Source organism: Sander lucioperca, chromosome 6, assembly GCF_008315115.2.
Source record: "Sander lucioperca isolate FBNREF2018 chromosome 6, SLUC_FBN_1.2, whole genome shotgun sequence".
NCBI lineage: Eukaryota > Metazoa > Chordata > Actinopteri > Perciformes > Percidae > Sander > Sander lucioperca.
The window spans coordinates 33,901,317-33,927,441 of NC_050178.1; the positions used below are offsets into that span (position 1 = coordinate 33,901,317).

The following is a 26,125-nucleotide window of genomic DNA, read 5'->3' on the forward strand; positions in this document are numbered from 1 at the left end:
ATTGGAAACTCATGTGTGTATCAATGGGCAGGCATCAGCCAAGTCATTAGGAATAGGAAGGAGCTCATTTGTATTCTCTACCTGCTGCTGGGCATTACTCTGATGTTGTCAGTGGTTTTGTGTGTGTTCTTATGCAACTGTGGGTGGTAATTATAGTGTGTGTGTGTGTGTGTATGTGTATATGTGTGTGTGTGTGTGTGTGTGTATGTGTGTGTGTGTGTGTGTGTGTGTGTGGGGGGGGGGCAGGAGTGTCACGATTCTCCAAATCCTCGATTCGATTACATTTTAGATTCTAAGGTCACGGTTCGATTCTCAAAAAAAAATTATTATAAATAAATAAATAAATAAATTATTATTTTTTTAAAGCACAGGTTGTTATGCCATTTTTAGACTAGATTTTTATGCAATATAATATCTGACCTTTGTTCGCAATGTACCACACTACATTGTCAAATTTAAAACATTTATCAACAACATAATGTAACAATAACTTATATCTTCAGTCAACTGGAAACTTAAACAAAATAACCTGCCATCTAGTTTCTCTTCTGTAACTGCAGTCTTCTTCACAGAAGATGACATTCAAGTTCACAACAAAACAAACAAAAACAATAAAACAGCCACGTCCATAGTCTTCTCTGAACAATTAAGTATCTTAACAAACTATTTCCGAACAGTTGAACATATACTGACACATAGTGTCCTTGGTTTTTGGTGTCCTGCAGGGAACCTGACTGTTCTTCTTTGTTCGTGGGTTTTGCTAGGGATGAAGAGAACGGTTGCAGCACTTCAACACGTGTGTTTTTTTTTCCGCTTGGCAAGCCAACCAGACGTGACATGGGGGCGTGGCAGCATCGACAATTCCATTTTTTTATTCGAAGTTCGAGATTGTGACTTAATTTCGGTCGATTTCGAATTAAAATCGAAATCGTGACACCCTTAGTTGTGTGGCCATTATATATGATCTCAGACCTGTGTTTGTAAGCCATTGTGTACATGTGTCAATAACTTGTCAGTCAATATGCATCTCTTTGTTTTCATCAGGGTGATATGAGCAATTGTGCTGCAACACAATGCCTACTCTAGAGTGTGTGTGTGTGTGTGTGTGTGTACATTGAAATTGTCAATTTGTGTCTGCTTTACAACAGAACTGTGACCTCACATTTGCTTTGTGTACCTGAAAAAACCTTTGCAACCCTCACAGGTCATGGCATTGAAGTGGAAGCCGGTGGCTTTGTCACCACACACGCCGCAGATCCGCGGCACGTTTCTATCAAACTCATCAGGGGCCAGAGTGGACGTACTCACAACTGTTGACTCCATCACTAAACAAAGAGAGGGCGAATGGAGAAAAATAAGAGAGAAAGAGAAAAAGACAAACAAAATCAGCTCCTGGTTAAACAAACTGTTCACTTGCTCAAGAACTCAATAAGAAAAAAGGAAAAACATTAACCTCCAACATCTGAAGTAAATTTAAGAATATTTTCTTAAATTATAATCTGTTCAGTCAGTGGTGCACTTCATGGAAAATATGTGAGAACAAAATAAGTCATTTAAAATAACCTATCATTATATTTTTAATGAGATAATGTTTTAACCGTCATGTTTTTTTCTTACAAAGTTGCTGTAAAAACAACTCTACAACAGGTGAGACACATCTCTTTTCACCTGTCTCCATGCCAACCAAACATTGTTCCTTCCTTCAGGACAAATTCAAGTCCCCAGTCCCCCCTTTGGAGGTGAACTCAAACTCCACCATTTTTGTCCAGGGGTGAGGAACTGGAGCTATATCAATTTAAGTGGAAAAACTCTTGTTCCACTCCAAAATGCTGGCTCTGGGTTACATTTCATTACATAGTGCTCCAAGTATCTATAACGGCCTCATGAGAGGAAGAAAAAAAAAGGCATGTCACCGCAAGGCTAGAATCCTCATAAACAAACAATCACTGTCCTTTTCACAAAGCTCATTTCTTATTCTCTTCCTTGCTTCGACTACAGAATGAAAGCGAAGCAAATGAAGGAAGGAGATGGAGGGCCAACGGAGGGTGGGGGTAACTAAACAATACGATACAATCTCACAAATCAACAGCCAATACGGTAAGGGCCTAACTAAATAATTTAAAATGTTTTGACACGTCTAATTAAAACCATTGGTTTGCTTAAAAAGTCTTACATACTCCTGTAAATGTAACAACTGTATTCTTATTTGTTTTTTTATATTTAGTAAAAGTGTGAATATTAACAGTAGGACTTTAAACTAAATTCTGCTCACGGCCAATTATATTAATCAGACATGCAGTCCTTATTAAATCCAAAGAAGAAAGGAAACAAGAGGATCTTTCCAATTCCTCACTCCTGCAGGCATCATGGACATCAGTGACTAAAGCCTCTCTACAGTAGATGAGATGAGAGAAACTCATAGGTTGATGGGAAATCACTTCAGACGATCCTGAAACAGTGAGCTCTGGCCAGCTGATGTAAAGAAAGGGGTAAATTTCACAAATTGTACAGAACAAAAACAGATGTAGTGGGTTAAATCTACACTGCCTGACAAATGTTAACATTTTATTTGCCCTCAGTTTACTGTCTCTCTGCATAATGTTTTGTTACAGTAACCAACTAGTCTACAGTGACAGAATAGGCAAGCGTGTCCTAAACTCTCCTGTTTTTCCCAATTGTCTCAGTGCACAACTTGTTTCCTTCGCCCACCAACTGTCTCACACATCAACTGTGCAGAGGTAAAGTACACGAGTCAAAGGTCCCTCAGAACGACATACCAGGCTATGACGGCTGCAGTAATCAAGATAAGCCCTCTCGGCTATTTACTATACAATAACACTTGCCATTATGGTGATGTAATATGAATGGCCACAGGTTTTACATTTCAAGCACTCACACTCCATGTAGCCTACAAAATGTAAGTAACCCTGCTGGCCAAGCCTCTGACACTAATTGGAGTTTGTATAAAAGCACTGAAAATGAAGTGCGGGGGCGACCTCTAGCTCACTAGCTCTAGTAGGAGCGTTCGCCCCATGTTGGCTGAGTCCTGCAGCGGCGCAGGGTTCGAATCCGACCTGCTGCCCTTTGCTGCGTGTCATCCCCCATCTCTCTCCCCCATTCATGTCTATCCACTTTCAAAAATAAAAGGGAAAAAGTCCCAAAAAAATTCTTTAAAAAAAAAGAAAAGAAAATGAAGTGCGAGTGTCATGGTTCTTTAAAAGGCATAATATGCAGGATTTTCCTAAACAACAATGTATAGACTAATACAAATGTAATCCCTCTTAATCATCACTTATGACCCACTAGAAGTGTGTGGCGGTGTCTGTATTTGCAGAGACCCCGCCCTCTGCCTGAATTTTCTTCTTATTTTTGTGAGGACGGGACATTTATGGGCGTCAGCAGAGAGCATTTGGGCTACATCTGGGTTGTGTATTCCTCAGCTGCAAGAGTGTGCTGCTTTGTGCCGTCGTTCGCCTGTGTGTCTGTTTTACCGACCCACACAGAAAGAATGAAGATATACATTCACTCATAATCCGAAAATGCGGCATTATCTCGTGGAGGTTTGGGTGCGTTTAAAGTAACCGCCATGAAACGATCAGAAAATAACTGCTTTGGCTAGGGTGGTGGTGTTTGAAAAAAAAAAAAAAGTGTTCATGTTGCGAGTTGTATGTTTTTTGTGTTGTTAAAAAATAAAATAAATAAATAAATCACAAAAAAAAAGAACACAACGGCTTTGTCCTCACTAGCGGCGCTCCCTCTCTTCATTCATTCTCTAGCATGCTCGACCACCGCTGTGCTCTCTCTCTTTTTGTCTCTGGCTCTTGGGATGAGGGGCCCACTTTGATGCTGTGTTTACAAACAGTAAGTGCTATCTCCTACATATTATACCTTTTAATAAAAAATTATTTCATGGGAAAACACAAATTCTATGTAAGACCAAACACAGAAATCATAGTAAGGGTCTTCAGGGGGAAAAGTCTGGTGTTCATTTTTTAAACAAGACCTTCTGGAGTCCTGCTGACATTTGGTGAGGTGACACAAATCAACATACAGTACAGAGTACATCTACGGTATATTGTTATTGCTATCATGTAATGTAATGTTACATAATACTGACCAGTATAAACGACACAGCCCTTTGTAAAACATAAAATCTGTTCTACTGCATGTAGGCAAACTAATCCCACCAGGGATTCACACTCATCACTCACTGTGAACCAACAGGGAAAACACCCATTTACCTTACCATATCATCAACTGGTCAGTGATGTCAGTCCTATGTGATTGCATTCAGCGTTGACAGGCCATTACACTAAATGCACAGTAGTATTGAGAGAGCGCTAAATAATGCACAAGGTTATTAGACCAGATCTGTACTCATTCCTGTGACCGGGCGTGCAAAGCCAGGGAACAGGTTTTGAGCTTTAGGCTTCTACTGAATGTCTCACTCTTAGCTGGTTTACATATTGTCTCTCCTTTGGCAGCATCAATCAAATCGGTCACTTCAGTAATAATGTGAGCTATAACTCATGTCTCATATGTTGGCATAAAGCCTAAGGATAAAACAGTAACACTGATTTCTGATAAGCTTACAGGGTTGAGTCCTGATCCATTACAGGCAATTAAGTATGCATTTTTCACCTCCAGGTATAATTAGTGTGCTTGTAGACTGTAACAAGTAGGGCTGCAACTATTTTCTTGATTATGCGATCAGTTGAACACTAAGTACAACCCTTTTGAACCATGCACCCGGCGCACAGACCCTTTTTTCCGCCGCCAAACTAGCAAAAGTGGATTTGGACACGCCCTAAACGCACCTGCGCCATGCGCTTCACGCCGTGCGCTTAGATCGTTAAAATAGGGCCCATTCAGTTTACTGTCATAGAGAAGTGAATAAACCAGAAAATAGTCACATTTAAGAAGCTGGAACAAGAGAATATTTTTCATAAAAATTACTCAAACCAATTAATCGATTATCAAAATAGGTGGCGATTAATTTATTAGTTGACAACTAATTGATTTATCTTTGCAGTCTCTGGTAACTAGACTACTTTACCAATTAGAGAATCACTGCCATGTGTTTTTCAATTGTATTTTTTTTATATCTTGACACTGACTGTATTAGTTCAACAACTTCCGGAGTCCAGCAACTTTTGGAGCAAATGTTGAACTCCAACCTGTTGGATCTAAAAACTTCTCAGGTGGTTAACAGATTTGTTGCTCCCTGCAAAAAGGAGCAGCATATTTTTGGCAGAAATATGTTAAGAACACGCTGAGCATACAGAGAGACAGTGAGACTATGCTGCAGAAGGGGTTTGACACGTTTGAATGGATGTTTTACTATTCCGGGTCATCAAATTTACTTTTCCCACATTTTCTCCTTCAAACCAATCTTTTTTAACCAACTTCTTACATGTAAGCATTCATTAGGATGGGTCTGTAGGTGGCATGTAATATAAGCAATTCAATTCTTGTTTTAAAAATACCTACATGGTAACAACAAAAGCATTCCACAACTTGAAGAAAGCACGAGAAAACCTTAATGTTGGAAATGAAATAGAATTGTATAATTGCTTTAGGATCTTGTTTATTTTCAGTTGTTTTGACATAAACCTTTTGGCTGGGACTTAACATTGGAAAAAAAAAAAAAAAATCAACCTGATTAATAATAAAAGTACTGAAACTAGGAAAACAAGGCAAAAGTCATTTGAGAGTCATTGAGAGTCCACTTCATCTAATTAATTTAAACAGGGACTGACACATTAGGAGTTGCTATTGATTGTGACATATATCTGTGTCAAAAGGCTATAGTTAAAAGGATAAGAAAAATAAAACATGGACAATTATAGTTGCACGTATTCATGGGAGGTGTGGAGAGCTACTGAGGGTTAATTAAGTTAGCTCATCTCAGCCACGTGACTAGTATGAGTAGGAATAAGCTTACACCAGCTGAAGGAGACAAATCACTTGAACAACTTCTAATTCAGCGTTATGGCCCGGCACATTAGTTTAGGTAAAATGCTTTGAATCTCTTACGTTGTCTGGGGGTGTTTATTAAATGTGTTCTCTTTCTCTCTCTCTCTCTCTCTCCTTCAAAGCAGTGGCACCATTGTACATGAGTGATTTAATTGCTTTGTATATTTATCATGGCAACATCGTATTCTGAAATCAGTGGATGGCATGTTTTTACTCTGCTTCTTATGTGTCCATTACACCTCACTACACATACAGTTCAGATGAGCTCTCACCTATTTCCCTCTGAATGGGTTTGCAATCAGAGAAAGGAAGTGCCAGGCTGTTACAGTAGGGTAGGAGGAGAGAGGGATGCACGAGAGAAGCATGCTAGAGAGGGGTGGGGTGGAGGGGACGCTGGAGAGATGGAGTAAAAACAGATATGGATATATACATAGATACAGCGAGTAGGGGAGGGGTGACCTCTTTGTCCCAGTGGCTTTCTGTGTCACAAGGCATACCCTGCTGGCTGTTGTGGATGTGACAAAAGGGATAGTATGAGGAGCGGCCCTCGGCCATGGCCCAGAAAGAAGCAATCAACACAAACAGCATGATTTTGTTATCTAAAAAGATGGCTAAAAATACACAGTTATAAGCACTTCAATTACTGGCTAAATATAAATAAATGTCTCATTTCTGACAGCCTCTCATCTTAAGAAGTTACAGAGGAAAAAGGTTTGCTATTCATGTAAGAATCACATTTTTAGTATGATTTATCTCTGTTGGTATTGCTTTACTCCCTTTTTTAAAATCAAGGAGCGGATTTTGATTGCGTTTGTGTGTGTGTGTTTGTACACTTGTCCATGTGACAATGAAAAATCTGTTGGTTGGCCAACTAAATTGTATGTACTGTATGATAATGACTGGTATTAATACATGTAATGTTAATGCAAGTCTATTTTAGCCTTAAAGACTTTTAGGTTCAAGACACAGAATGGATCGACAGCCACCACACCCCCCTGCTCACCCAATGAGCATTAACAATGAAAACCAGGACAGTTATTCTGTTTTGGGGGTTTATAAGGATGTTGGATTAATCTGATGATAACTTCCTCAGCTGAACCTTACAATGACACAAAATCGGGGGAAATTACTATTCCCTGGAGCCCAAATGTCTTGTTTTGTCCGGCCAACAGTCCAATACCCAAATATATTCAATTACAATGATACCAAACTGAAAAAGACAGCAAATCCCCACAAGTGAGAAGCTGATACTAGGTAATGTTTGGCATATTTGACTTTGCTAATTCGAAAAATTCGATATTTTTTTTCGTCTTTTTTTCTCTCGATTAACTGCTTAATCATTTCAGCTCTAGTTAAAGTATTGACAATATCATAATTCTTAACAGATAAAAGCTGAGAGAAGAATTGATCATGTAGCGTAAAATAAGCACCGTTTGCTCCACAACTAGATAACCCTTATGTAAGAAGTAATTGATGAACTCTGCTAAATCGAGGGGTAAAAAGAAGGAAAAGTGGTGTGTACTGGAAGCCTGGGGTTTGGGAGTCTGAGTTACACAGCGGCAGTGGTCGATGAGCAAGAGATGAGGCCTGCTGTAATTATGCGCAGTACCGCAGACCTGACTCTAGCGTGTCATTTTAACTGGGTGGTGAAAGCTGCAAAATAAAGACATTACCCTAATTTTGGTGGCGTAGCTGGAGGAAAGTCTAGGGCGTTACCCTTTCTTTTTACCCAACAAAATAGCGGAGGCAGAACAAGTGCTACTTAGCATGCAGTGAAGCAGTGACTCATCTTTTCCTCCTTTGATTTATTCACATCATGGCTGAAATGACACGCGTGTCTCATAATCCAGGGACTGACGGGTCCCAGGTTGCATTTAAAGACACGACACTGTCTGCAGAAGCATTAAACATTTGATAGGCCATCAATTCTAAAGATTAATGGTCTAGTGGTCTTGGTGGTCTGGACTAAATTAAGATCAACATGTCTGAAAAAACACCCTTGTCATATAAAAGAATATCTTTTAAAACCTGCGCCTAACCTACACTACATAAATAGTCCAGTGATTAAATATTTATTACTGAACATCTGGCCAACTTTTAACTCAGGTGGAGTTGAAGGAATACCCCACCAATTTTTGCATGAAATGACACAACCTGTGTCACATTTATCAGTGTAAATTGTTTGCACCATCTGCATCCCAGTGTCCCAAATGGATACGTCTAACTTGCACCTTCTAATTAGTTGACATTAGATGTCAATCAGCGGGTAATTAATTCTCAACTACAGACGGTGTGAACCTGAGGGACAGAGAGTAGAAACTTGTTAAGTGCTAATATAAGAAATAGTAACATTTCATGCCAATGACATTGCACAATGAGTGCATTCCTTAGAATATGCTCATGTGTGAATCTGTGTATTACTGCTGCAGTTTTAGTTGCTTTGAGATATTCATACAGGGAGGTGCCAAGGTGGACCATGGCAGAAGTCCAATACCACTCAAAAGGTAGCTTATCTCCTTCTGTTCTACTCGCCATTTCATTTCAAGCTCCTCCGTTGTCAGACTATGTGATTACCAAACAGGAAATACAGGCCATTGGTTTTCTTTGTCAGGTGCCCTGCTGCTTACAGAAAAGACACAAGTGAAAACTAAGCTGAAAAAAAGATTTGGACCGCAGCCCAGGTGTTAGATTAACTTTCATCAAAGTCAATATTAAGTGATCATAAAAACCCACCGTCCACCAACACCCACCATCTAACAAAACTAATTAAGTGGTACTATTAGCGCCTGGGCGTTGAAATGAAATGTGATTGAGGAAAGGGCAAGATATAACAAAGTGGGTAAAGAGAAGGATCCAGACAGCATTTCAAAGAGGGATCATTTTAACTACACACAGACGTGCAGAAGAGAAAGGGGAAAGAGGGAAATAAAAAACCTCTGGCATCACGTTCCAAGAATGTCAGCAATGAGCTTACAGACCACATCCCAACACAAAGAGTCAGAGTCGGAATCACATCCAGACTTATAACAGCACTGGAGGAAAGAGAGGGATTGCTGTGGAACGCCTGAGTGGGAGGAGGCCCTGTCTGACAGTCCAATAAGCATCCTCCATCTACATCACATGACGCAATCCCACAAATGGCTCTGAAATTGTTCCATGCTGCCAAAAGTTTCTCTTAAAGGCAAAAAAGAGACAGACAGACAGACAGACAGACAGACAGAGAAATGATGGAGAAATGTAGAGAGGGTTGGAGGGAGAAGGGAGATAACATAAGGTGATGTGTTTTACTGCATACCTCGGACTGGGTTACTACGAGTACAGAAGAGACAAAACAAATCAGATCTGGAATGACCTGGGCTGCAGAGAGAGCTAGGCTACAATGGAAATACATGGACTTGTGATTCACACATAGAAGTACATTTAGGCCCACAATAATGGCAAAAAAGGGTGGGTGAAAAATGGAAATCTAAAGGAGGAGGAAGGTGGGAGTGAAGAAAAAAAGGCACCATTAAAAGAAAACATGATCTGGGATTTGTGACAGAAGTGCAATTCAAATAGGCTATGCTTTGTGTTTAGAAATTGCCTAAGAGAAAAAAAAATATGGGGAGAACAGAAAGAGAACAATGGACAAAAAGAGACAATGTGGACCTAACAACAACAAAGCAGACAAACTGAGTCTGTAATGCAGCTAAACAACTGGCTGAGCAGACTAGTCCAGTCCTGTACCTTCCCTTCTCTTCCCTCTCTCTCTCTCTCTCTCATTCTCCCTCACGCAGCCTCCACGGGTCTATCTCATGCTCTTTTCCTATGATCACAGGGAGCATGTTACAGCAGCAGTAATAGCACATGACAAGGTGACCTGTGCCCCACACAGGATGGGCTAAACTGGGGTGGAAGAGATGGGGGGGTCACATGTCCCGTGTCCAACGCTATAGTCTCTGCACCACTTCCCCCCTGCCCAGGCCCCAGTGCTGGCCTGCAAGGCAAGAGAGGCAGTGGCGGCAGCCTGCCCCCTTATGCTGGGCCCCTTGCTGGACTCTGGAGAGTGGAAAGAGACGAAACAGGGAGAGGGCCTCTCCAACACACACCGAAAGTCCTGTTTATGTCTATGCCGAATTTGACAGAGAATGCACATTCTCAAGCACACAGAGCCAATTGGACAGAACCGGGCAGCAACAGACATGTGGGTGATGTGGGTACAAATGCAGTTAGCCCACAAGTCACAGTTAGATAGCCTCCATGAAATGCTGTCTCTCTTTCAGGAAATACTTTGAAAAAAATATTATAAGAAACGACAGAAAGCTTTTGAAAAGGTGAAAACAAGTATACTAAAATGTCATCCATAATCCAGTTATACACTGAGATTCATTTTTAAAAATAAATCTGGATATACATCCACTGTACTGGATATCATATAGTGACTTATATTTTGCTTTGCAGGAAGATATTTTTCTGCATGGCTTGTGCTGCATATACAACAAATATTACCAGTGTGATGTGTTTGGCCTAGAAACCATTAACCAAGGGAGGTAATTGAGGACCTAAAAACATTAGGGGGAACTTAACACTTCATTAGTCTCAAAGGTAACTGAACATATGCGGCAAACAGCACGCATGTACAGAGGTACATACAGGAGGGTCTTTACAGTTAAGTACAGCAGCCTCTTTCTATAGGGTTACATGTGAGAGGAAGCAACCAATTACTGTAGTCACGAAAGGGGGGTGGGGGCAGGGTATTTCACTGTAGAAGAGACCTAATGGACTGTACCATCACCACAGCACACAGTTCCATGAACAACCTGCTACAGTTAAAGTCAATAAAGACACCAACCATACCCGTTTTGTATCTTTTTATCACATAAACACTTAGTTCTACTTACAAATTAATTGAAAATGTATTCAATAGCTGAAGCATATGTTATCCTCATTTGGGTAGAGTTTCCCGTTCTGGCCCAAATAACATGGTTATCTCGTATATTTCCACATGATATAAATTCAGAACATGTGTGACCGTTGATCTCAAGTGCAGTGCACTGAGTTGTTGATCATTTTTCCGAAACAGGCGATGCAGCAGCTGACATAAAAACAACATCCTATCTGCTACTTTTTTCAAGCATCCAACTGTTCATAAACAGAAATGGATAGGTGTGAGAATTATAGCACGGAGCTCATTGGGAAAATAGGAATATATAAATGTACTCCTTGCTATTAGATGTATTTGGTCCACCTCAGATTTACTTTGAAGTGGTGAGCAGCAGAAGAGCTGGAGGCTGTTTACATTTCAGATGCAAGAAAGACAAGAGGCTTGTAGTAATTAATTATATAATTATTAACCAGTGGCTCAGTTCTCTACAACTAGGAAGTGAGTGGGTAAGGTGTAAAAATATAAATAAGTGTAGATATATAAATAATTCTTAGAAAAAAAGCATTGCTTTATGTGGTCTAAATGTATGTTACCTGACAGGAGGGCATAATTCTGCAGTGATTAGTTCAGATCACTGCAGCTTATCCTTTATTTTTTTATCATGTGCTAACAATAAAAATGTGAGTTGATATTTCATGGATATTAAAAGCGGCTAACTAGCTAGTAGTAAATTAATAATTTATGGGGGGAATTTTCACTCTTTAGCTGTATGATATACTGTTCTCATTTGGACAGAAAAACACCCTGTATCTAAATGGACTGTATTGATAAATTCCTTTTCTGTTGTGCATTTTTCATTACACAGCCCTTTAAGTCAGGCCTTTGGCTTAAGAAGGTGTCACAAATGGACAGGTCACATTAAATTAACCTGACATTTTCAATTTCATTTAATTCTTCAATATTACAGTCGTATTAATGGCAATGTTGACTAGTTCATGGATTATACTACCTTATTCTTAGAGACATTTCTTGTGTATGATGAGTGAGTGTATCATAGCTGTGAAATCAAAAGACTGCAACAACCCCATGAAATCTGTGCAAAAATGTGTAACTTCAAAGCAACATAAATTATATATCTTTTTTTAAAAGACAGCAAGCTATCAAGATAACGTTATACGGGGAATGCCTTAAAAGCAAAAGAAGAATGTCTCACCTGAGGTTTTTGCATGCCCTTATACAATAGTAAGACTTGAAACCGTTCTTCACTGTTTCCCAAGTTGTTAATCCTGTTCAAAACAAAAGCAAAATGGCATGTCGCAAGTCACTGAGTGGGCCTATAACGTCGTAGCTGACCTGCAGCTGCTCTGTTTATGTAACACTGAATTACTTTCAACAGCAACATACACACTCAATTGCAATTATCACATATAGCAGTAAGGCAATTATGTAGCTAGGCAAATACATTGATAAAACAACATACTTAAACTGGGATAAATCTGTTTTTATGTGGTCTTGAGCAACAGAAATTACAATAACTCAAATATCGGCTCTAGCATTCCTCCTGTGCATGCGAGTTTCATACCTCAGCTCAACTTTTCCCCATCAAGACCGAGTTGCTTTTAATCCTCTTTAGTCGCCGTTTGTCGTCGTGTTCATGCTCTTGCAGAGTGTGTCCCCTCCATGTTGACTGGGTGGGTTAGCTTTGAGGAGAGAGGACCGCGTTGTACTAAACTCAAAAATGTGAGGAGACTTGGGGAGAACACGTCAAACTCGTACGCCCTTCCAGACGTTGGCTCACACAGCAGCGCTTGTAGTAGCTAACGTTAGCAACGTGGCTAGCTGGTTGCTTTAACCCTAAAACGCGGCACCAAGTTCAGCCAGCTTATTTACCGATCTGCGACCACGGCCAACGAACATCCAACGAAAAAATGGCTGAGACGCAACTGTATTTCACTGACGGGCAAACGTACGCACGAACATGAAGAAAACTCAATCACACATACGGTAGTCCGACGTGAAATACCCCTCCTTCTTCAGGACCCAAATAGATGGTCTTTACTTTTTGTTATGCACCGCCCCCTCTACAGGACCTCTACGGAAAAGAGGGATTTCCCCCCCAGCCCCTCCGGTACCCAATCACTGGTGGGCTCGTCATGTCTCCCGTGTTGTGGTTGGTGACATTTCGGCCCAGACCGGCTTTGTTTGGTCGGCTACGGTGTCCATAAGGCGGAGAGCCGCCCCCTCAAACAGGGGTGTGTCGTTACGTCAGAGGTAAGGAAGAGGTAAACAACTTTGACCGCGTGAGGTTTAAAGCAACATCGTTTGCCTCTAATATCTGAATCAATGAACACCGTGTGGGGGGTTACCGCATTAACATTAGATACATGTGATGTCTCAATAGGTGGAAATAGTCCAGTTGAGGTCCTGTATGTCTTTTGCAGCGGAGTGTCTTTGTTTTGCTGCTACAGGTTTTGAGCCCTATATTTGAAATACGCCATCAATATCACGCATTTGAAATAATAACATGAGCTGTCTGGTCCTAAACCTTTAATTTAATGCATTTTGCTCCATTTTATTTGGACTGATTATTTCTCTTTCAGATGTGTGCAGTGAGGCGTGTGTATTGGAGGGGTGTGTCTACTCTGCAGTACAGTGGTAGGCTGGAAAGCAATGCCGCTGCATGGCGATCTTGCCATACATTTGCAATGCATGAGAGATGGCCGAGCCTATGCTAAAAATAGACGATTAAACAACTCCTCTACACGATCAAACTGGGCAAACACTGCTGCTCTTCACCAAGATAAGATCTCTTGTTTTTTAGTGGCATTTGTTCATTCACGGTTGTATGCACAAGGAGCTCTGGTATGTGTGTGTGTGTGTGTGTGTGTGTGTGTGTGTGGGGCCGGCGGAGGGGGCCTGGGTGAAGGTCAGGGGTGTGTCTATAATGTAAACAGTAAAGGCGACAGATACAGAGGGGAGAGGGGAAAAAGAGAGGAGGCCCCATCCGGTTTCATATATCCTCTTCCACCTAATCGTTCGTTACTTTTGTTGCAGCCTGAAAACAAGAGATAGGCCTAGATAGGGTGCAGATTGTAAAGAGAATACAGCTCTTTACAAATTACAGAGATTGCCATAGATAGGCCTACAACAGAATCTGCCTTTCAAGCACACATTCATTTTCACGTTTTTTTAAATAATAACATCAATAGTTTTACTATGGTAAAATTGTACTATTTCTATCCCATTTTCTATCTAATCTGTTTGTGCTATTTTGAATTTAGAATCAGAATCAGAATCAGAAAGGGCTTTATTGCCAAGTACGTTGCACATACGAGGAATTTGTCATGGTGTTGTTGGAGCATGTCACACATACAAATATAAGAAGGATAAAAAGAATATAAACAATATAAGTATAAACATATACACACAGTATGTATTAATAACGATAAAATAAAATTAAATAAATAGTAAAATAAGTTAAACAGTAGTAAAAAGGAACGCTACAGCAGAGTAGGTACAGAGTAGGTACAGAGTAGGTACAGTAGGTACAGAGTATTTACAGTGGGGTGTGGAGAGAGTCAGGATGCATTCCGGGCCTTGTTAATAAGGCTAGTGGCGGAGGGGAAAAAACTGTTTATGTGGCGTGAGGTTTTGGTCCTGATGGACCTCATCCTCCTGCCAGAGGGGAGTGGCTCAAAGAGCTTGTGTCCGGGGTGGGAGGGGTCAGCCACAATCTTTCCAGCACGCTTCAGAGTCCTGGTGGCGTATAGGTCTTGGAGCGGCGGCAGATTGCAGCCAATCACCTTCTCAGCTGACCGAATGACACGCTGCAGCCTGCCCTTGTCCTTGGCAGTGGCAGCAGCGTACCAGATGGTGATGGAGGATGTGAGGATGGACTCAATGATGGCTGTGTAGAAGTGCACCATCATTGTCTTTGGCAGGTTGAATTTCTTCAGCTGCCGCAGGAAGTACATCCTCTGTTGTGCTTTCTTCACGAGGGAGCTGATGTTCAGCTCCCACTTGAGGTCTTGGGAGATGGTAGTTCCCAGGAAGCGGAAAGACTCCACAGTGTCAATTGTGGAGCCACAGAGGGTGATGGGGGCAGGTGAGGCTGGGTTCTTTCTGAAGTCCACAACCATCTCCACTGTCTTTAGAGCGTTGAGCTCTAGGTTGTTTTGCTTGCACCAGGTCACCAGGTGGTCAGCCTCCCACCTGTAGGCGGACTCGTCTCCATCAGAGATGAGTCCGATGAGGGAGGTGTCGTCCGCAAACTTCAGAAGCTTGACGGACTGGTGACTGGAGGTGCAGCTGTTGGTGTACAGGGAGAAGAGCAGAGGAGAAAGAACGCAGCCCTGGGGGGATCCGGTGCTGGTGGTCTGTGAGTCGGAGACGTGTTTCCCCAGCTTCACATGCTGCTTCCTGTCAGACAGGAAGTCAGTGATCCACCTGCAGGTGGAGTCAGGCACACCAAGCTGGGAGAGTTTCTCCTGAAGCAGAGCCGGGATGATGGTGTTGAAGGCAGAGCTGAAGTCCACAAACAGGATCCTGGCGTAGGTTCCTGCGGAGTCCAGGTGCCGGAGGATGTAGTGGAGGGCCAGGTTGACTGCATCGTCTACAGACCTATTGGCTCTGTAGGCAAACTGCAGGGGGTCCAGGAGGGGGTCGGTGATGGCTTTGAGGTGTGAAAGCACAAGGCGCTCAAAGGACTTCGTAACCACAGAGGTCAGGACGACGGGTCTGAAGTCATTAAGTCCTGTGGTCCTTGGCTTCTTGGGGACAGGGATTATGGTTGAGGTCTTGAAGCAGGCTGGCACGTGACATGTCTCCAGTGAGGTGTTAAAAATGTCTGTAAACACTGGAGACAGCTGGTCAGCGCAGTGCTTCAAGCTGGATGGGGAGACAGCATCCGGTCCAGCAGCTTTCCTGGGATTCTGTCTCCTAAAGAGTCTGTTGACGTCCCTCTTGTGAATGGAGAGAGTCGTCACTGAGGTGGGAGGGGGGGTGGAGGTGGAGGGGACCTTTAAGGAGGGCATTGGTGGGGGGGCCCAGGACCCTGCTGAGGTGGGCGAGGTGGAGGTGATGCATTTATCTTTATTTTGGTCTTTAAGTTTGAATAAAATATTAAATAGGCTACTGGAAACAGTGCATTTAACTGCAACAGATACGTCAATGAGTCAATGTCAACAAATGAGGCAATGTCAAAAACAGATTATAGCAATACCCCATAAAATGAAGGCTAAAACTATATTATTGTGCCTACCCCCTCACAATTTAGAAAATGTCTGAATAAGCTAAGTCCCCTCTGTTGTGTTTATGAAATGTGTATCAGACATTTATCCCCTACATCCCCTGATATATCAGTCAGCATTTTGCTAGAGCTACAGTGTGTTGTACACTGCTTTTATACTTTGTAAATCCTCTGCCAGCACTGCCTTGCCTCCAAAATGAAAAAAACTTTCATGACAAATATGCCCTAAATATTCCAATCCACTCCACATTAGACAGTTATACATTTTTACCCTCTGTGTGGCTAAATAGTTCAGACCAATCAACAACAACGGCCACACCATAAAACCCAAGAATAATAACCTTAGAATTAGCATATCCTGAGCCCTCCAGCACCTTAGACGTGTAAACTTGTTGACTGTTGATTCATGTAGAGTAACTGGTGGTAAAGTGTGTGGGTGTTAGGTTCATGCTCATGGAGAGTTGATCCTTGTTCTGTAACCTGGGCGGTCTCCAAGTGTGGCACTAGCTCTGGATCAAGCCATCCGCTAACAGGGATTTATTTGGCTCCACAGCACCCATGTCAGGCATGTATCCTTGTCCAGCCATTTTGTGTCATCACATGCGCCGGCCCTTAACAGTACGCTGGCTTGCTGTTTGGAAATCAGTGGAAATCATAAATCAGTAACACGCACTGAAACTATGTGAATATGTATTCATGGCACTGGAGCAGGGACATAAATAACTCGCATAGTAACAGCACATACTGGAACATGCCTAACAGACAGAGTTAACTTTAGGCTGTTCTATAGTGCAAAGTACAGGACAGGTAAACATCAGTTGAACATACATATTTGGAAAGATGCTTTATTTGTAAAGTGGAACATTGGTCCATATGGTCAATTATGGTGCATTATAACGTTGTCATTAACGCCCCAATAAGATGAATTAAAACATTAAAGAGAAAGAGCATAATTTTCTGAAGTGGTGGACAAAGAGTGAAATTACACAGGACTACAGGTGTAAGTTGTGTTCAAAATACTGTTCATGTATTGTTAAACTAAATAGTAAGGTCATAAACAGTAGCAGGGTAACAGACATTAAACAAATAACATGAAAAAAACTGATTGTCAGGGTAAAAAACTATCATGTTGCAAGGAAGCAAATCAGATTTTACGATTCTGTAGAGAAAAGCTGACATACACATGCACACACGTACACACATTTACAGTAGCTACAGCTGCAGGTACATGCACATCTGATAAGATGAGCAATATAACAGTAACCTATTTTATCTTCAATAAATACATGAAAAGGTGACCAAACATCATGTGTCTGAAAAAAGCTTTCTTGACTTTGTCAATCCTCCATTACTTACTGAGAACAGACACAGAGCCACAGAGGGAGGCCTAGTTAAGCGTCACATACCTCCCTCCCAAATAAGCCGAACACATCCTACACATGTTTTGATAATTACAGGATGACCCAGTATGTCTAAAAGAGTACACACTGTGGGCAGAGCTAATGTGGGCAGATCACCCAGGTGCACCAACCCCCTTACAGCACCTGAAAGCCTCTCTGGCAGAAAGCATGTGCTGATCAGCTGGCAGCTGTCCTGTGGATACACTCAGTCTTTGCCCTTTGCTCCAGTTTGTAACGTTTCAGTGCAACATGCATGTTGTGCCTATGAAACCTATATCCTGCCTGAGGGACTACTACCCTATTGCACTTATGTCTGTCATCGGGCTGCTGGTCAAAACCCACATAGACTCACTTCCCCTAGGCAATCTACACAGTCTGAAGCTAGCCTAGAGCAAATAGATCAACTGCCATCACCGTCACCACACCCTGCTCTGTCACATTTAGACATGGAGAGCATATATGTGAGAATATTGTTGATTACAGCACAGTCTTCAGTACAATTCTCTTCATTCTCAGGGACTACGCGTGAGCACCATCGTGTGCAACTGAATCTCGGACTTGCTGAAAGGCAGATGAAGATTGGCGCTTCCTCCACTCATTCTCAGCACAGTAGACACCCAAGACTGCATGCTAAGCTAATCATGCCACTACTCCCTGATCACATATAACTGAGGCACAGCACAGCCCCACTGTCATCATTTTGAGAATGACACCACAGCCATCAGCATAGTCACTTACTTAAGTTTTCATGAAAGAAGAAAGAACATTTGATTATTTTTGGCTTTCAGCAATAGCCTGATTTCTGAACCATCATCTACTAATTAGTAGGTGTAATATTCAGAATCATGTACACAACAAAATAAGGAATAACAGGTGTCTTAAACAACATAATATTTGGAATGCACTTGCCACGACTAGGTTTGAGTCAGATGAACGAAGCGCATGTAAACCCATTATTTTATTTCTTGCGATATCTCCTAATTACCTGTGTGCACATACAAACATCGTATCTGACAATGACAGGTCGGCATATGAGGCAGAGGTGAGTCTCAAATGTAGTGACAGAACAATTAGGTGAAGGAGATAACTGTGGACTTTAGAAAGTAGCAAAAACAAGGAGTAAACTCCTGCATTCTCATCAAGCCCTAAGTGTAGACAGTCAGCAGTTTCAAGTCCTTTAGAACAGCAATACCGCTGGCTGTTGAAACCTAGAGTACACTGAGAGTATCTGTAGCAGCTGCATCACTGTGTGGTGTCCAAGCTGCACCACCCTGGACCGTAAAGCTGTACAGCAGGTGATGTAAACAGCATAGTTTCTCACAGACAATAAACGACCAACCCTCCAGGACATTTACCACAGGAGACGCTTGAAGGAGGCCCACAGAATAATCAAAGACACCAACTATGAAGTATTTTACCTTCTGGAAAACATCGTCAGAGTATTATTTCCAGAGCCAACAGTTTCAGGACAGCATAGTCCTCAATGCCATCAGACCGTTAAATGTATGGCCAAATATCACTCGCTAATATAGCTTTCTTTTTTTCTGTATGTTCTGTTTTTGATTGCTCTGTAGTTTGTAATACAGATTTGTACTTACAGTGTCCTGTACTGTTCTTTAGTTGAAGGTACAATTAAATTAAATGAAATTTTATTTTATGTTATTGTAATGCTGTAGCCAGTATCACATAAATTATGTAATATTCACCTGGATTATTTATTTTTAATTGGCAACAGTTCAAAATAGTGCAGTTTAGTAGCATCTGAAATGTAGTGATGTTAAATTATTAAGATTCACAAAACATTGAAATATTGAAATAAAGTAAGTACCTCAAAACTGTAAAGTACTTGAGTAAATGTACTTAATGTTCACCCTTGATACTAGGCTTAATAATATACAATCAATAAAATAACCACAGCCAATAACAAGTTTTTGTGAGTAGACTTACTACAATAATAAAGGTGAATGATACACACACTTACAGAAGTTGTTTAAATGTGTGACATATAGTTTAGTATTAGTATTGTGTGAGTTCATGTGTTTTTTCCCCTGAAACAAACAGATATATCTTTCTTTTCTTCAAAGTTTTGTATTGCAGCAAATACAGAGCATTATTAGAATTCCTTTTTTCTTTTTCAAAATATTGACTTAAGGCACCAAAGGTTATTTTTCTTTTTAATAATTCCTCAGAAGGTAGCTACGAGGGGGTGGAAGCTGTTCCTAGACTCCCACAGTTATTTAACTTCATAAAGCACAAAAACAACAGGCCTTATTGAAAACAGGTATTAGTTGCTACATGATCCAGCTCTCCTCCAGAGTTTAGATGGGCGCTGCAATATGGAGATCTGGCTACACAAGAGGATTACCATGGTCTATTAAAGTCCCTCTAGTCCCCTCTTCTGGGAGGATGTGGGACAACATATGGACACTGATCATCCATTAATATGTACTATCATACATGGGTCAATACAGTGCTAAATCTTAATGTTGCATTTTGTCAAAATGGCACAGAGGACGTCAGCCATGAATCCCAGAGTGCCTGCCATTAAAATGTGCTGCTGCGTTGGCTGCTATGCAACCGGTTGAGCAGCTGCTTCCAAGCTATCGCACCAAAGTGGAGCCTAAATTGTTCCTCAACAACACAGGAAAAATAAACAAGACGTTATGCTATTATAGTATTCAAGATGCAATAACTTTATTGTCATTATGCAAGCCCAACGTAATTGCAAATAATATATTAGTGACTACCCCTAACCCCTTGAAATGGGCTTTGGTAGGTGTATACATTGTGATCAGCATGCGTCTGTGCAGCATGTGCTGCTGGAGTGTAGGGGTTATGAAAAGGAAAGGAAGAAACTGAGATGAGCATCAAAAGAATCTAAGATAAGCTTTACAGTAGACAATTTACTTGGAAATGCAACATGGGGAATGCATGTTCACATCATGGTTCACATTATTCAATATTTGAAAGAAACAGGGTTGTTAGAGAGATCTTAGTTTAGTTCATCCTAATTTAGTTTGGTTGGTTTGTTTGTTTTTGTTTTATTTAGTATTTTGTTTTATTTAGTTTTTGTTATATTTTATTTATTTTTCCTGCTAATCTACTGTTCCGCATTCCAGTCCGGTAGGTGGCGGTAATGCACCTTAAAATGGTTGCCAACCGTCAATTAAAAATCTGAAGAAAAAGAAGAAGAAGAAGGAGAAAACAGAGCTTTTATTTAGAGGAGCCTAAATCGGTTAAGGAGTAGCTAGCTAGCAGCATGGCTTGCAGACATTGAAAGTTATTAACGTGACCCTCAAACCTTAAGTAGCCTAATTTATTTAAAAACACATAATGCTAGGATCGGTTAGACAAACGTGCTGCCGAATGTCTGCACCTGCCTGATTTCACACTCCGTTGCTGCAGCAGTCTCTCACCACACAGCGATGTTCGTTAGATTTTCAGAGTTAACGTTAGCTAGGTTAGCTTTCGTTAGCTAACTTACGTTAGTATTGCCGAAGCACGGGGTAGTTGGCTTTCTGATTAACAGTTAAAACTCACCGATTATACGTATTACAGATCAGAAAGGTGGGAACTACAAACTACAAAACTACAAGTACGGTCTTGTGACTTTCGTTGGCGGAGATGGTCCCATGGTGTAATGGTTAGCACTCTGGACTTTGAATCCAGCGATCCGAGTTCAAATCTCGGTGGGACCTCATCCTTTTTACCTGTTACTCACCGTTAAATTGTTATGAATGAATGCTTGTCATGAATCGTGTTGTTTCAAGGGGATAGGTAAGGTAAGCAAACCCTGAGAAGATGTGGAAAATGATACAAGACTCTAATGAGATGTAGGCCTACATTTTCTTGCTCTTAGCTAGTAACAACAAAAGGTAACAACATATCTTATTTGGTCTGCAAATAAGTACAACATCTTAAAATATATTTTAGATAAAGCCTTTGAATGATGAAGCATACACTTGCATTTTATTAGACTTTATTACTTAAATGTCCTGTCAAATATGACAGATATACCATTCTTCTTATGGGCCTAAAATATATTACTTCTTTTACATAAAAATCCATTATGAAAAATAATAATTGTGCTGAAGTCAACTAAATACTGTATCAATTTATAGAAAACACACAAATACCAAAAAACAAAAGCGTATAGATAAAAAAAATCAAACATTCAAAATATCTTTACACAATAATGAAGTCTTTGGCATATCTGTTGCCATGAATATTGGTTAGTGAAATAAGGACATAGATGGGCCAAGACTAATCTGTGATATGGAGAGACTTTTCTATACTGGCTCTTTTTATAATGTCATCACTAAAATTGCAGAGATTGTCATATGAGAATGTACTTTGGTTCCATCACATTTTAACTTAACAAAGTAAGGCTTTTTCTTATTTAGCTGTAGAAATGTTGAAAATATTTAGGTCCTGTCCACAATCTTTTAAATTACATTTGTTAACTCTGTTTTAAGGCTGACCCCCCTTTTACTTGCTTATATAGTTAGTAGCCATATAACATTTTGTTAAATCATCTATCTGTCTGTGTTTTAAATTGGAGGCAGGTTTAGCATAATACACTATACTACATCTGTTGTTATCAGTTCGACAAAAATACGCTATAGTTGCATCAAGGACAAAATGTTGATTGTTACAAACGTCTATAGTGTAGTAGACACTTTCTTCCCGATAATCAAAATACATGATCTCTTACATATTTAATTACTTCATTTACTCTTTCTAACATTTCTAAGGACCACAATTTCATCTGGTCACTTTACACCTTAAAGATGTCTCTTACATTTTACTACTTGTTAAAGACTTCTTAGCCATATTTCCTTTAGCTCTAACTTGAATACAAATAACAATGTGGTACTTTGTTATACACCATGAGAACTGTTTGAAACAGGATTACAAATTAAATAACTTTATCAACAGCAAAAAACAAAAACAAAAAAAAGACTAAAATTCTCATTTCAATCTCATTTGGCAAAGGTTTCAGTCTTTGGCTTATCAAACTTTTCCTCTCACGGTTGTGCTTTGTAAACTGACATGTAAAAAATACTTTGCCCTACAGAGCAGTGATCTGTCAGAACTGGATTATGTTATAAAAACAGCCACAGCTGAGCACAGTCATGCCACCTGTACAAATGCAAGCACAAATGTAGTCACACACACACACACACACACACACTTCATTAAAAATCATATTAACATCTCCCCCAGATCCCCTCTCTCATCTACGTAGTTGTGGTCCCAGCATGACTTTGTTGATAAAGTTGACAATGGCCACAGCTGGCTGCTCGGGGTCCATCTCTGCAAACAGGTGACACACGTTCTCTGTAGCGCTGCCTGTCCTTCTCGCAACAAAGCCAAACATCCTGCAGCAAAAAGGAGACGTAAGAAGTAAAAGAAAATGGGAGAGCTATTAATAATTGACACTGAAAGAAACCCAGTTTTGTCTCATGAAGTCAAAGTGACAAATTGTATTGTGATTAACTGCCATGCAAAGTAGCACATTGTACCAGTCGGTAATATCACTCGCAAAGAAAGACGCACAGTGAAGCAAGCACTTACTTGCTTGATGTGCTATCAGAATTAGTCCACCTGAAGCACGAGCACACAAATAGAGACACAGAGACAAAACGTAGGGAAACATGAATAACAAAGACATGAAGACAGTGACTAGCAATCTACATTCACCTCTTAGAGTAAAAAAGCAGACAAATCATAAATATCTTATATTTATAAAATATAAGTCAATACAGGAAGTATTTGTACAGCAGCAGCAGGCACACAGATGTTACTGCCTGTACTAAAGATAATCAGCGGTAACACGTACAAGCACAAATATTTATCAATATGTCTCAGTGACCCACCTCTGGTCTTGGGGGTTGAGACTGCTGAAAGTCACACTGTTGATTGGGTAGTGTCTCCTGAAAAATAACCTTTGTACAAACACACAATATGATGAGTCATTTGTCTTAGGCGTTGGTTTTAAAGGTGCTGTAGGTAGGATTGTGAAGATCCAGGACTTAGCAAAAAAATTTGAACATCGACAACTTCTCAGTCCCTCCCCCCTTTCCGCTAAAGGCCAAAACAGTCTCCTAAGCCCCTCCCCCCACAAGGGAGAATGAATGCGTGTGCATGAGCAGTGATTGACATGCAGTTAGACCCCTCCCCCCCCTAGCCTTGATTGGTGCATCTGAACATAGAGCTGTGGATTTTTGCAAATCACACTACAGGCTGTAGGTGGTGCCAGAAGAGCCAGATTTATTTTTTTTTAATTACCTGCGTCATGTCTACTTGAACATAAGGTCAGTTTCAGCAAATATGACAAAAAGTTAGTTTTATAAGTCTTACCTACTGCATCTTTAAGTATCCTATCTGGAAAGTTTTCTATCAAACATTGTACATACTGTGTCAGACCACTTTTACTTACATAAAATGACCAGTTACATCCACTGAATTGAAAATGTTAATAATGTTGTCAAGAGGTAAGATTGTTGTGTGTAAGATGTACCTTCTTTTGCTGTCGGTTAGAGTGATGCCCTGAGCAGACACTTTGAAGTGGACCACTGTTGCCACTGGACGTGGACTCAGGGCCAAAGTACACTTAGTTGCCTTTGAGATTGCCTCAGGGCCCGTCAACGACTCGGTTTCCACAGAGTTCAGGTAGAGCACGTTGCAAGCTTGTTTATGAGAGAGATGAGAAAATATAGATTAACATAAACATACAGTATGTGTACTTTCAGCTCGGTACTATGAACATATGAGGCTTGAGCATTCTCTGCCGGTCAAAAGTAAGAACCGCAACTATTGCACTGCATGTGATAGGTCCTGTATGGAAGTTCATGTAACAACGGAATCACCAAAAACAAAAACATGCCCATGTACTACCTGCTCCTTGTTTGAGGAGGTCAGCTGCTGTGCTGGTGTTTGTTGCACTCTGCATCTCCTGAAGCTCCCCAACCAGATCTGAAACACCATAGTCTTCATCAGTTACATAACAACACTCTTACTTACTGAGGGTCCGGTCTGTAGCTGTTGTAATAACCTGTTATTAGTTGAGTGTTTCATTGTTGTCTCATAATAAATGGGTATTATTTGATTTTTTTATATATTTTTTTGGAATAAAATTCATGGCGTCTAAGTGTAATGGCACTGATTTGACCTTTTTCTGGGATGCGAAGGGCACATGGCAGAGAGATGGGAGTGATTGAATGCTGGTATACCAGGGCAGATAAACTTCCTGAGAGAAAGACAGAAAGAGAAAATACGTAACACACATTATGATAATGACAGTATAGAAGGCATTAAAAGGAAGATAACTGGGGGCTGGAAAGGAGGTAAATAAAAACAATTTTGTTTTTTAGGTTCACAGGTTAAAACGATCAGTTTCAGTGTCTCGTATGTAACAAAATTTGTGAAACGTATTGCGGCAGTTGTGTCTCCCACGTAACTGACCGAAGTAGGACTCGTTCTGACAGCCCTTGATCTTCACTCCCCGTGGCCCTGTCTCGACGAGGAAGTGTCTAACCAGCTGTTCCAGAGGGTCCCCTGGGGGAGAGGAGAGGAGGGTAAGAAGGGAGGGAGTGAGGATGAAAAGTAAGGCTGTCTTGCTGAGAGCATATTCTATAAGGACGTATGAACAAACATACAAAAAATGTAAGATTCTGATTGCAATAGACTATCAAAACCATAATGTAACAGCGTTGGTTGGTCACGACAGTACCTAATTTGTGTTTTTCATTTCATGAACAGAAATCCTATCAATATTGCATAAAAAAATATGGTCTATCATCAACACTTGTGCTTGCAGCAAAAAAAAAAAAAGATACATACACAGGAATGCATAATAATAATTAGGACTGGTTAAAAAACACTTATTTATTTTGATACCTGTGCCATATATTTGTTAGTGCTAAAACTGTGCTTACACATTACATAATTGTTTTACTTTTTCATTATGACAGAATACATGCAACTTAAGATAAAGGACATCACACATTGGTTGGATCAGAAACTACTTAATAAACACTTAAACTACTTGGATTGGATGTTTTCTGTGGTCTTATTTGCTGGCAAGTATCTTCCTCGCAAACCCAAAGGTAGTTCTCAAACCGTGGGTGGAGATACTCAGATTAAGGGGCGGTATATTCTAATGAGCCTGCATGTGACAAAGGAAGGGGAGCCAAATCTGAATGGTTAGTTTGAAACCCATGTTTTCTGATCTAGGCATTCTAGGCTTTCTATACAGTTTGTTGAATGGGAATTGATGTGACTTGACTGGTGCCAAGAAAAACACCTACCATAAGCCTTTTTCACAGCAGACGTTTTGACTTGCCCGAGTAGGAACAGCATAGGTGTTGCTATTAACATTAATGATGGCTCTGTTGTATTCAAGAGTCAAGTGTGAGGCTTGGCAGTGTGACAGTGAGCCAACATGCACAATACCAGGACCCTGGATCATGGATACCTTTGCTGCCAGTGACGTTGGCATTAGCAGGAGGGGTGGCCACCTTGAGGGCCAGGCCGTAGGCCCCCTGGAATGAGTTACTGTCTCTGATGAGGAAAGTTCCTGGTTGCTTGTCCTTCAAAACAGCTATGGCTACGATAGAAAAGACACATTAGAGT

The 26,125-nt window shown here is 40.7% G+C and overlaps 2 protein-coding genes, 1 long non-coding RNA gene and 1 other non-coding gene across 8 annotated transcripts in view; 2 read left to right on the forward strand and 2 right to left on the reverse strand.

Moving 5' to 3' along the window:
* The window catches only part of LOC116067703 (vitamin D3 receptor B), a 31,908-nt gene extending 18,986 nt beyond the window's left edge, over positions 1-12,922 (reverse strand). Inside the window, exons 1-3 of the mRNA XM_031324214.2 lie at positions 12,423-12,922; positions 12,054-12,126; positions 1,178-1,325 (exon numbers count right to left, since the gene is read on the reverse strand). Coding sequence (XP_031180074.1) covers positions 1,178-1,323 — 146 coding nt within the window. The 5' untranslated portion in view covers positions 1,324-1,325; positions 12,054-12,126; positions 12,423-12,922. The remainder of the gene's footprint in view (positions 1-1,177; positions 1,326-12,053; positions 12,127-12,422) is intronic.
* On the forward strand, positions 3,224-24,001 carry LOC116067710. The gene is made up of 3 exons (XR_004109297.2): positions 3,224-3,371; positions 14,159-14,161; positions 23,991-24,001. It is a non-coding gene; the product is annotated as an uncharacterized LOC116067710 (long non-coding RNA).
* On the forward strand, positions 21,115-21,186 carry trnaq-uug. Its single transcript has one exon. It is a non-coding gene; the product is annotated as a tRNA-Gln (tRNA).
* LOC116067696 (tensin-2-like) overlaps positions 21,454-26,125 on the reverse strand; it is a 35,415-nt gene continuing 30,743 nt past the window's right edge. For 4 of the 5 annotated variants that reach the window (XM_036001787.1, XM_031324201.2, XM_036001790.1 and 1 more), the window contains 8 exons: positions 25,968-26,099; positions 24,956-25,048; positions 24,663-24,740; positions 24,389-24,466; positions 24,012-24,180; positions 23,368-23,436; positions 23,066-23,095; positions 21,454-22,869 (listed from right to left, as the gene is read on the reverse strand). In XM_036001787.1, the coding sequence (XP_035857680.1) occupies positions 22,725-22,869; positions 23,066-23,095; positions 23,368-23,436; positions 24,012-24,180; positions 24,389-24,466; positions 24,663-24,740; positions 24,956-25,048; positions 25,968-26,099 (794 nt within the window). In that variant the 3' untranslated portion in view covers positions 21,454-22,724. The remainder of the gene's footprint in view (positions 22,870-23,065; positions 23,096-23,367; positions 23,437-24,011; positions 24,181-24,388; positions 24,467-24,662; positions 24,741-24,955; positions 25,049-25,967; positions 26,100-26,125) is intronic. The other variant, XM_036001788.1, reaches the window with a different exon arrangement.